A 12,863-nucleotide genomic window follows, 5' to 3' on the forward strand; every position below is an offset into this window, starting at 1 on the left:
ATGACCAGCTCTCCTTAGTAGCCACATACACAGATGACAAGCAACATGAGTTCGGTTGGGACAACACTACTATTATAGGACAAGCCAAACAGAGAACAGCCAGGGAATTCCTAGAGGCAAGGCACTCATCCACAGATTCAATCAATAAGCACATCGACCTGGACCCAATATACCGGCCACTGCAGCGGACAGCTGGAACTGACAACCGGAAGCGGCAGATACAAATCACTATAAATGCCGGAGGAAACATCACAGAAGCGCTTCACAGGAGGCTCCCAAGCACTGAGGGTGTCACCTAGACAGGGGACGAAACGTCGCAACACAAATTCCCAGCTCGGTGAACACAACCACAACAAGCACCCGAGCTACAAATCATCGCACAAACTTTGTACACTTTAATGTACTTAAACTACTCTTTCACTCCATTCCAGGTCACAAGTCACAGCAGCAAACAAAAATCCTCAATTCCTCCTTACGTATTTGTTTTAAAAACCAATTATCTTAAATCTATCCCCTCAGATATCCAACCCCATGCCAAAAGGTGAAAACAAAGACTAACTCCTATTTTGTCTCACAAAGCCATTCATAATTTGACAAACCTTCAAAGCAAAGCAATGCCAAAATTGTAATGACTTCGCACACACTGAGTTAAGAAATCCAAGAGATTTCTTGGCAACAAATGATCTGTATGAGAGCTTACAAAGTAGCCAGGGTGTAGGACCAGAAGTTCCTAATTTGCAGCTCCTTCTCTGGATTAATTGAGCTCCACTTCATAGTGCATATTTTTCTTCTTTCACAAACAATTTGGACTTTATTGACAAACATGACATAATAGACAACCTGGACTCTTTCAAACAACTAAAATCTACCACTTATTTACACAGATGAATGAAGCTGCTGCAATATTAAGGTGTGGCTCAATAGTTATGTTACCTGATTGCCAACAAGTAATAAAATTTGGTGAAGATAAGGGAGAAAATTGTAGTGATCAGAGAAGGTCTGTGCAGAAGCAGATCAAATCATGACTTAAAAAAATGTGGAGGATAAATATTTCTGAAGGAATCATTTGACAGCTGTAGTGAAAGATCAAATCTAATGACTAACTCTTTCCAAAGGCCAACAGAAACACAGTATAGTCTTTGTCCATACTGAAGAAATTAAGCTGCACATGTAAACCTCAAAGGACAGGAGACTGTTTAACAGTTTCAAACAGGTAGACCAGTACAGACAAACTCTATGTTCTTCAATGTTTACCGAGAGGAAGTGCAAGCTTCTTTAAGACATTAGACCAGCAACTCTCAGCAAAGGGAAAGAGAGAGATGATGCTGGCTATCAGCGGTGCGAGAGAGAAACCTGACGTCAGATCTGTGGCTGCTCTCAGTAAACTACAGCAGGTATTGGGGATTACACCTTAAGAGGAATACAGAGGCGATTTATAATGTTGAAGGGGCAAGACTGAATCAAACTTATAGAACAATAAAAGAAAGTGAGGATCAAAAAGTATTGTCAAATTGGTGGGAAACTAACAGTTTGGCAAGCATGAGGAATTTAGGAAAATTGGCATTAAAGTAATGGCACGAGAAAAATTATTAAGATCAACATTCGTCACATCTCCTAGATCTGATGGTCTATGTCCTCAAGATGTAGATGATGTCTTTAGAAACAATGGTTGCATTGAATGCAATTGTCCAAAACTGCCCAGATACGACAATAATCTCTTGATTGGAAAGTAGCAAATGCACCAAGAGCATGTTGTACTGACATGCTCTCTAATGTCACACAAAGTCCCAAACCATTTCACAGGGACATTAGAAAAGTAGGTGTGGCACTGAAAACCACATGATGATGAGAGGGACGATGACCAAAGATTTGGTCAAGAATTACGCTCTAATGAGGGGCTTAAAGGAGAAAGAAGGCAGAGGTGAAGGTACAGTCACAGTGAAGGGATGAACATTAGGGATGTTCCAGAATTACAGCAGCACATACTTTGAAGGGTTTTTACACTGGAGATGACGGCAAAGATTAGGTCACGAAAGGCTGTGAAAATAAGGCAAAAAAGTTTAAAATTGAGATGCCACTTGACAGAGAGACTATGTTGGTTACCAAGTCTGGGGGCTGTTTCATAACACCTAGTCTAAGTTCAGATGTGGAACGTGGCTATTCAAGAAACCAGAGTGAAAAAACAGGGTGCAATAAACCAGTTAGTACAGCAGCAGGAATCAGTAAAATGCTCAAATTTTGCCTCAAATTACATCGAGGCAATCAGGAAATTCTATCCTGGTAATCAATACAGAATTCAAGAGAAGCTGCGTTTTGAGAACTTATGTGCAATTTAATGTTGTAATGTAACTAGCAGTGTAGGCCAGTGGCAACCAATATATATGTGGTTTATTTGGACTTAGAGAAGCAAATCACAACATGCCACATGAAACAAAAGTGCTAAATAAGGATCTATGGAATTGGAGACACCAGTTTAACATTGAGAATTTATTAATAGATATGAAGTAGTCATTATTGGGTTGTCACTTGTGGTACAAGGATGTGAGACTCAGCTATTTCCACTCAGCGTCCATAATAGTGAGGAAGAAGCCAGAAGAGTTCGTTAATAGTTGACTTTGCACAAAGAGGAATGTGTAAAGAGAGATTAAGTGCCTAGGTAAGAATGGCATGTGGATGAACATCATGGGGAAATACGTGAAGTTGTCTGCTGAAGTGGAGAAACAAAGTGTAATACTTATCAATGCTCGAAAACAAGAAAAAGTCCATGTTCAGTGGGACCTTGACGCTGTCATACATGAATCTCCAAGTTAACAAACAGATATAACAAGTAATGACTGTCAAGCGACAAAGGAGGATGACATTCAGTCCAACAAAAACAAATCACCTAGTGTCAACTCTTCTGCCTTTTTCCCCAAAGCCTTGCAGTTTTTGCCCTTCAAATAAAGATTCACTTGTCTTTTGTGCACAATTGAATCTACCTTCTCAGGTTCAATAAAGAGAACACATGCACATTCTTTATTACAAAGGCCCTGGAGTGAAGAATTCACTGAAATAAGGTCAAGCTGCACATGAGACCACATCTGGTGCAGTGTGTACAGTTTTGGTCTCCTTACCCAATGAAGGACATACTCGTGTTAGATGGGTCGATTTCCTGAAGAAGGGCTTACGCCCGAAATGTCGATTCTCCTGTTCCTTTGATGCTGCCTGACCTGCTGCGCTTTTCCAGCAACACATTTTTAAGCTCTGATCTCCAGCATTTGCAGTCCTCACTTTCACCAAGTTTCACCAGACTGAAAATCTGGAATACCGCGACGGTCCTACAATGGGATATTTTGTAGACTCTGCTTATATCAGAGTTTAGAAGAGAGATGACGTAATCAAAACAAAGTACTCTGAAATGCATCAATAGGCTAAATGCTTATGTGATATTTCCCCTGGCTGCACAGTGTGAAACTAGTGCTCAATTGTTGAATAACAGGTCAATGATTTACAGCTGAGATGAGGAGAATTAATTTAGTTCTCCGGATTGTGAACATTTGGACAATCCTAACTCAGATGTGAAGTCAACAATAAATAGATGTTTGGATATTAAGGGACTAAAGCAATGTGAGGATTGAATCGAGGGTACAGCTGGGCATTAGCCACAGACATACTGAATGACTGAAAAGGTTCAAAGGGCTGAATGGACTACTCTCGCTTAAAAATTGTATCAAGGCTCACAGAGGGATAAAATGGCAAAACATGTCAACGTTGCATGTTGTGGCAATACGTGAATCTGAATGGACAGTCTTATGAAGGGATATTCAGGAGAGGGCAGTGTGGAGAGAAGATGCCATGAGCATGTTGGGAAGGAACAAGTGGGAATTCCCAAAGCTTACTACCACTGACTTCTAGGTCAGTTGTAGACTAGCCATAATCAACAAGTCATTTATCACATTATTGGACCATTAGGATGGGGGAAAACTCCATCTCTAAAGGACCTCAGTCTTCCATCATTTCACAATATGTATGTTCTTCTGCAGAGCTGACAATGCATAACAAGACATACTGGGAGGAATGATTCGAAATGAAGTGACACCAAAAACAGGAACAAACGCTGAACTTTGTGAGGAACATGTGACAAAGAGGGGCTCAGTGCCAGATAATGGATTTTAAAAATGCACATGAAGGTGGTGAGGTGTTTAGGAGAACAGTCAAGGGGATCAAGAAATCATTTACTGAAACAAAAGCTATAAGCTGAGCATTCATATACTGGCAACATCTGAAACTCAAAATGCAAACTTGTTCTTTCTCAAAAGCCTCACTTAATTATGTGGGTTAAAATAATTGCAATGTTAAGCCAGAGATAATCAACTTGCATTCAAGCAGCAACCTTCTCATCGTGAAAGATGCAGAGCCCTTCACAGCATTTAATTAAACCAAGTTTGGTACCAGGCTACCTAATGAGATTTTAGGATGCTTGTTTAAAGCAACATCCACAGAGCAAGTGGGAGAAAAACAAAGACAAGGATTGAATATAATTGTGGTGGAACCTTTGTATATCAGCGAAGACAGGTAAACAGTGTGACTTACCACTGCATCAAGTGCATCAGATGCACCAGCCTAATTAGAAAAGACCATACTACATTTCACATTCTGAACAGGACTTTGTTTGGTATTACCTTGTACAGAATGTCCTCGACCTACTGCCTCCAATGCAACTCATGAAAAAGATACTATGGATGCTCAAACTACCATGATAATTCAAAGTCCAGTCCACAAACATTCAAGTTGCCAGTTCAGAAAGGAGTCAGGCTAAGTACTTGATTGCAATTTGAAGCCGGGAGCAAATTTATGCTAAATTGCCAGAAAACTGGATTCAGCCAAATTGTTGCTTTTGTCCAGGACAGGTAGTTGAACTCCAAGATCTGTGCAAGACATAAAGTTGTCTCTTTCAAAAAGATGAGGTGGTCAGGGTTTCTCACTGTCATTATTCCACACCATCATTTATCAACACATCATACAGTCACAAATGAGCCAGTTACGAGGCCCATTGTTTTGTGGAAGCATTTGCGAAATCCTGTGGGATTTAAAGCACTGCCCTCATTTTCCCAAGAAACCGGCCAGCCTGTGGTGATGGTAGTAGACAAGAAATAGCATTATGGCTCCTATCAGTTATTTTATAAGTATTTTTTAAGATGGCAAATAATGTTGGCATAGTCAGAATTGGTCAGCTCTATGTCCCAAGACGGAAATGAAACAACTCATTGCTGTGGGCTTGGAGTCACATGTAGACCAGAACAGACAAGGATGAGAGATTTCCTTCCTGAAAGGACATCAGTGAACCAGTGATTTTGACAAGACTTTGACAGCTTGACAGTTAGTCTCCTGATCAGAGTTTAATTTTTATTTCGAGATTGAGACCTGGTCAGCAAACGTGTCTTGATTTTGGACCCTAATTTTTGCACTGTGCTAAGAAATTAAAAGATATTCGCTTTTGACTTCATAAAATATTTCTAAAAGTTGCTCCTTTTATGGCATACCACACAATTATGAGCAGCAGTTTTAAGTAGACTTTCACTGTGTATGGGCAGGCTTCAGGGCTAAGTACAAGATATCAATTTCAACAAAAGGCAAGAATAATTGTTTTGGGAGAACAGAGCAGATAATATTCAACATGCAGACACACACCAGAGGGAGAATCATCCCAATGGGCAGCTGATGGCTCATTTTGGGAGCATGCTGGTGGATGCGGACATCAAGACCTGGTTAAGATAATTGGTAAAGGGAGCCAAAAAAGGTTGACGCGCAGCAATATTTCTTTTTTACAAATAAGTTTGTTGTTAAGAATGTGCTGCTTCAAAAATACTAACTCCCAAAATCAAATGGATAAACAATTCAAAATTGAACATTTGCAGACCCAGGGCACATTGAGAAAGTGGGAATAGTTTGACAGCTCCTGCAAGATGGGTCAAAATGACTTCCTGATGTGCTGCAGGATTCCAGACAATTGCACAAACTCATTCCTTATTGCTACAAGAAGCGGGAACATCATCTCTTGCCTGCTCTGGATGGGTTGTGGAAGATCACCACTCTGAACATGCACAATGGTCTGTCCTGCCATCAGACGAAGGTTTGGAAGTAAGCGGTCTCTCCAAGATGGTTTGGCTGCACAAGTACAATGGTTTGGCTGCACAACTAGCAACTAGAGAATCATGTTAGGCAATTAGAGGCTAGCAACAGGGATAAAGTTGAATTAATCCACAATAACAGACTTAGTAACTTGGTACTGGAGCCCAGCTACCTCCTGTAACTATCTGCAAGGGTCTCCACAGGGTAACACCCCAGTGGATAGGTGGCCCCAAGTGATGAGCAGGAACCTTACTCTCACTGTCCAGATAGAAACCTGTTCTCATTCTCTCTCGCACACACACACACACACACACACACAATTAAGGCTCTGAAGATTTTATCAATTACATTCTATGTTGTTTGGCCTCTGGCAAATGGAATTTAAGTGAGATAGAGTAACTCTCGACTAGCTGTGAGGAAATACTGCTATGGAATTACCCGAGTTTTAAACAAGCCCAGCTTGTTTGCCAGTGATGGACTCTTCTCTATGCAAGTTGAAAGGGGTGGTGCTAGAAAAGCACAGCCAGTCAGGCAGCATCTGAGGAGCAGGACCGCCTGTGCTGTTCCAGCACTGCACTTTTAGACTCCAAACTCCAGCATCTGCAGCCCTCACTTTCTCCTCATCTCAATATAACGCAAACTCCACATATGGACCATGATTACACATTAAGTATTAAGATGCAAATACAGTGTAACTACAGCCAGAATCCAAACTCTGGGTTGAACTTGAAACAAGGCTAGACACAAGACTTAAGTCTTGGCTTCAGAGCAAGTTCGATATTAACCTGGAGGTGTGCAATTATCCCAATTATATGAACTTTGAACAGTTCAAATGGAGTGGGCCCATTACACCGAGGATTGAAATCTCAAGAACTGGTTAGACTGACGCAAGTGGGACACATCACTGGTTTCTGAACTAAGTCACAATTGCTAAGAATGGGTGCTGCAGGATTGAGGTTACAAAAAGAATTCAAGATTACATTTTAATTTTGCTTTCAGCCTACAGAATACAAAATCAGCAAAGGTTTGAACATGCAAGACAAGTATTCCTTTGAGCATACTTTATTTGAATTGTTTAGATTCCAGCAAAGTATACGTTCAGGACTGAATGCATTTCTCCTTAGCTAATCAGAGTGTAATGTTGACTTAATCTGATGGAACAATGTTGCCTGTCCACTGATGACACAATCACAATCACAAATAACCTGAGGACCACAGTTGGTTTTTATGAGTTAGCTAGCAGCAACTCATTCTTTTTGAATTCAGAAAGCAATTCTTATACTGAGTACCGACCACAGAATATGGATAATTAAGGGGTGATTTGATTGCATGGTTGATTGAGAGTGTTGAAAAGGCAGATGCAGAGCAAGTATTTTCTCTGGTTTGAGGAGTCCTGTGCAAAAGGACATCATCTTAGATGAGAGGTACACTGTCCAATGGTGAAATCAGCACTTCTTCACACCGAAGGCAATGTGGAACTGCCTTCCTCAGAAAAGCAGAGATTGCATCAATCGAAAAATTCACAAATAGATAAAGTTTGATTGGGCAAACGCACAAGGAAAGAAACCAAGGAGGGTAAATGGACTGATAGATCGATCAGCTGTGACCTAACTAAAGGACTGAATTGCTGTAAGGGTCTTGTATTCTAACTCTTGCATTTTCAGAAGATGGCATTGATGTGGGATGCATTTGTGTTACTCTCAAGCTTCATTCACCTCAATGAACCAACACTGTCTGAAAAAGTTAACACTTCTAGGTGGGAAAAACAAACAAAAGGAATTATTTCTACCTGGCACCTACAGCCCAGCTGGAAATGCCCTGTCCTGTGGAACTCAAATGTCCGACTGGTGTTTCTCAGTGAACTCATCACTTATTTTTGCAGAACTCAATGTTTTCTTGATTTGGTAGGAGTTGGCATCAAGTCTGAATTAAGCAAAGTTCCGAGTATTAGAAATTTTAGTCAGTAGTGGGAATAGAGGAACTTGTTCCTGTCACATTATTCAAGACTGAGATGCATGAGCTAAAAGAGAAACCAGAACTAAAGTGCAACATAATAGGAGTGTTCACCACATTTTGAACATTGGTTAAAATCTTGGAACTCCACACCTAACAGCATTGTGGAATACCGACACCATATGGACTGCAGAGATTCCAAGAGATAGCTCACTACCAGCTTCTCAATGGGCGATAGATGGGCAATACACTCTGGCCTCTTTAAAAAAAGCCCAGAACCTACTTACACCTTAGGGATATTACAAATCAAACTAAGTAATTTTGTAAGAAAATAATTCAAGCATTATTCCAAGCAAATTTAAACGTAAATGTAATTAGGCCATTAAGAAAAACATAAAACTCAAGTGAAGACTCAGCAACAACTGTTGGAAACAAAAGACATTCCGCTATTTTTTTGCTGAGCTTTTGAATGAGCAATTCTTGCGCAGTAACTTCAGAACTTTCATTTTAGGAGTACAGAGAAACCATTTGGCCCAAATAACCTCTTTCATATCAATCAGACTGTAATAAATATCTCCATTGAATGGAATTAAATAAGGAATGACTGGTACCTTCAGGTTCTCCTTTCCATTAGGATAGTAATGCCTTGCTTCAGAGTGTGAACACTAACTCACTGGGATTCCTTCAGCTGGGATAGAAATCACCTTGCAATGGAGTACATTTGGACAGCATTAGTCAGGGTAGCAATAATCTCAACTGGTTTCAAAGTAGAGAAGAGAAAGAATTTTCCAGATTTCTTTCAGTGAATGGACCTGGGTTTTTATTTGTGTTGTCCTTCCAGGGAAATGCATGACTTCCAACCTGGCGGCTGACTCTTTTCTGGGGGAAGAGACAGGCTGGGTGGATGAGTACATGCTTGTCCTGCAGGTCACGGTTTGGATAAAAACAACCGGCTTATCAGGAATCATCTGCAAAGAGGAAGGTTCTCCTGAAATGTTAACATTACTTCAGTCTCTGAAAAGATGTAGGTGCTACCAGAAATACTGAAATTTACAAGCATTTTCTGTTTTTCTTGCAGTTAAACGAAACACTCTTTGCTCCTCATTGGAAGTGTTCCCTTGGGCAAAAATGATATCGTTCCAGATGTTGATGGCTCAATCTTTAGAGATTGTAGACATTAGAAGAATAAGATCACAATCACGATCAACATTTACTCAATAAGATGGCAGTTTGGCATTGATCTTCCACTTGCACCACGGCCGATCCATCTTTCAACCAGAATTTGATTAAAGTTATTCTGCTGTTCCAACAAATTACACACCCCATCCCAAAACAAAATGTCAAGTGCACAATACATTTGACACAAGCTGCAGTATTCAGTGTCAAACACACAAATGAAATTTCATGCAAGGTCAGGGTGTGGGAGAAATGGGTAATTGCCAGCACTTACTTTGAATGATACAAACTAATAAAACATACTGAATAACAGTGAGTGAAATGTACAAACCAAATCGGCCCTAGCCAGTTGTTGTTTCGCTCATTTCATCAGCTTGCCTTCTTATGACCTGTCACTTGGAAAACAAAAAATGCTTCACTCAGTGTACTCAGTAAATAAAGTCTCAGGGGAAATAAATCTCTATCCAAGTGTAATAAGGGGTTCCATTTTCAGAAGGCCTCCCTGGAAAGTCAGTCCCATTTCCAACACTCCCCCACTCGGCCACTATGCCCATAGTTTTTCCTCTCTGGGTCTCCAAAGGCATTTCCTGACAGCTTCACAGGTAGAAAAGTACTTCAGAAAGGAGGGCAGCTGGCTCCTGGTGCAGAGATTGGCCACAGAGAAACGCCAGTTTATGAGCATACTTGCAGGGTGCAGGCACTCGGATTGTGCCTGACCAGTTCCAGTACAAGTGGCAGAGTTTGAAGGTGAGCCTGCAAGAAAAATCAAAGAGGTTCCATTGGATTCAGATGAAAATCATAACCCAACACATACCAGCCAATTAGACAGCATTAAAGGCTTGCATTGATATAGCACCTTTAAGATCCTCAGGATGTTCCTCAGGGTTTTAGAAACAATGAAACACTTTTCAAAAGTGTTTTATTTGTAGAAAATATGGTACCAATTGATACACAGCAAGCTCCCACAAGATCAGTACTGTCCAACATAGATGTATAAATGTTCCTTTTAAATGATGATTTAGGGATAAAACGCTTATTAGACCACAGGGGAAAATTCAGCTAATCTCCTTCCAATGGTAATAAAAACTGGAAATCTAAAGCCATCACAGAAAATGCAGGTCTGGCAACATCTGTTGAGAGTAAATAGTTAACATTTCAAGTCCAGTCTGACTCTTCAGACCTGACCAAGGGTCACGTGGGACTCATTGTTAACTAGATTTCTCACCACAGATGGTGTGTCAAATTCTGCTGTACGATTCTTCTTTACATCCACCTGAAAAGGGGAGAAAGGACCTTGGTTTAATGTTTGACCTGAATACTGGCAGCACAGACTGGTAATCTGGGTTGTATTCTGAAGTCTCTGGAATGGGCTTTAAACCCTCAGCCATCTGATTTTGATCTGAGCATCATGTTTGCATTTTCATAGCAGGTGTACACCACCTGCAGAAAAATGGCCACATGGATGCAAGCCAAGCCCAATACTTGTCAACCTTGTCTCACAGGGTGACATTCACAGCCCTGTTTCTGCTCCCATTGCCAAGTTGGCAACACAGGACTGAACTTTCCAAATTAACCACCAGTGCCACTCAGAAGGACAAGATCACCAGATATATGTGCCCACCAGCTTCAAGTTGCCCTCCAAGCCACTCACCATCCCGATTTGAGAATATATTGCTGTTCCTTCAGTGTCACAGACAAAATTCTGCAATTCCCTAACAACATTGTGGTTGGACCTGCAGCACACAGATTGCAGCAGTTCAAGGTGGACACAAAATCCGAGCCAAGCTGAGAGCTGCTCTTGCAGTCTAGCCAGCAAATATCCTTGTACCTACATCACCCACATTGATTCTGGTCAACGTCACGGTGCTGTTTGTGTCAAAGTTAATTGCCATATAGGACAGCAAAAAGGTGGCTTTAAAATTGTATAGTATGATAAATTGCTTTGGAACATTCAGAGAATGTGAAAAGCAGTATGAGCATCCAAACATACACCAAATGGAGACAGACTGCCCTTTCCTAAATGAGATGAAACCTGACACATGCCCGCACATACCTACATATGCTGACAACAGAATGCCTAAGATTAGATAGAGAAAAACATTAACGATAACAAAAGACAGATGGGAGTGGAGGTTTAAGTGAAAAATATAGTTGTTTCCTTCTCCAATAGTTATATTGAATGACCAGCAGCTGTTCCACAAGACACACTAAGGAAATCCATGAGCAGACATCACTGAAGGATAGCAGTAATTGGTTATTTTAAACACCATGAAAGAGTTAGTGTGCAAGTTGATTAGATCAGACACGCCTATGTTTGCTGATTTGTATGAAATCTTTCAGAAAAACATACAACTGCATTAAACGAATTGAAATTTTACATTTGCACCCAAGTCACCTTAACAAATCCATACTCCCCTTTGTCTTCAATTATCCTCATTCCCTATGCCCACACTTGACTGAATAAGTTATGTAAACATGCCACACTAATTCCAACTCCCTTCAACGCTGCATCAACCATCTCATTGGCCCATAAAGATCCTTTCTGGAATTAACTCTGCTTTCTATGTTTCTCTGAAAGTTACTATTTAACTGCAGAAGTATATAAAATGTAAATTTCAAAATGGGCACACAGTGTATGTTTTTCACAACTGTATACAAGTTGCTTAACTAAATGCTGTGCGCTGTGGTACCCAAAATATTTTAAATCAATTTCACTAAAAGACTAATCGTGGTCTTCACTGTGTGCAAGATGACACAAAAACGAGAGCCACATGCGACCAAATAGAAAATCACATCCTCAAACTCCCACCCTTCGCTTTGATCTGAAAAAACAAAACTTACTTCATGTGTTTTTCTATGCAGTGATCAGTCCCATTCACCTTACCTCTGCATGTGGTCAGGGCTGAGCTTCAGACTGTTGTACACACAGATATAGTGCGTTGGGATTCCACAGCCTTGACGAACAGTATGAGCCAACAGGAAGAAGTCAGTCCTTCAAAACAGGGAAACCATAATGAGATGAGAGAGCAACCAAGCTCACCTACACCCTATTAAACACTGTCAAGACAATGGGCATGTCTGCGCAGTGAAGAATGATCAGAGCCCAACAAGGATTACAAGCAGTGTCCAAACTCAAGGGAGAGGAAACTTGCAGTTCTTCTTGCCCAGTTAGTTCATGAGTTGTCAGAGTAGGTCCCGAGTATAGCGGAGATAGAACAACTGAGGCCACACAAAAAGGACTTGAAGATTGCAGCCTTATTTTCCAGATATACTGACTTAGTTGGTTACAAGGAATGAACTGCTGGATTCACACCTGGCAATTTTGTCTTTGCAATAAATGGACTTGGACACAGCCTGAAATGGAACAACCTAGTCGGTTTCTCCCATGGTCGACAGCACAGGAGCACTGTTTTGACACAGAGTGCCCTTGATTAAACCTTTGCTTCAATACCAATGCTCTTTTTTACATATTTGAGCTTCATTTTCTGAAGTTGCACCTCTCACACCATTCACTATTTTGATTAGATTAGATTAGATTCCCGACAGTGTGAAAACAGGCCCTTCGGCCCAACAACTCAACACCAACACACCCAGGGTTCCCCTACATTCACCCCTAACTAATG

At 40.8% G+C, this 12,863-nt stretch overlaps 1 protein-coding gene across 1 annotated transcript in view; it reads right to left on the bottom strand.

The window, feature by feature from the left end:
• Positions 1-269: 269 nt before the first annotated feature.
• Positions 270-12,863, bottom strand: part of piwil2 (piwi-like RNA-mediated gene silencing 2) — an 81,632-nt gene continuing 69,038 nt past the window's right edge. Inside the window, exons 23-24 of the mRNA XM_087984387.1 lie at positions 12,125-12,232; positions 270-9,993 (exon numbers count right to left, since the gene is read on the bottom strand). Of these exons, the coding sequence (XP_087840513.1) occupies positions 9,837-9,993; positions 12,125-12,232 (265 nt within the window). The 3' untranslated portion in view covers positions 270-9,836. The remainder of the gene's footprint in view (positions 9,994-12,124; positions 12,233-12,863) is intronic.

The sequence above is a fragment of the Chiloscyllium plagiosum genome, unplaced genomic scaffold (assembly GCF_037043375.1).
Source record: "Chiloscyllium plagiosum isolate Xiang-an unplaced genomic scaffold, Cpla_swu_hap1 HiC_scaffold_48, whole genome shotgun sequence".
Taxonomy (NCBI): domain Eukaryota; kingdom Metazoa; phylum Chordata; class Chondrichthyes; order Orectolobiformes; family Hemiscylliidae; genus Chiloscyllium; species Chiloscyllium plagiosum.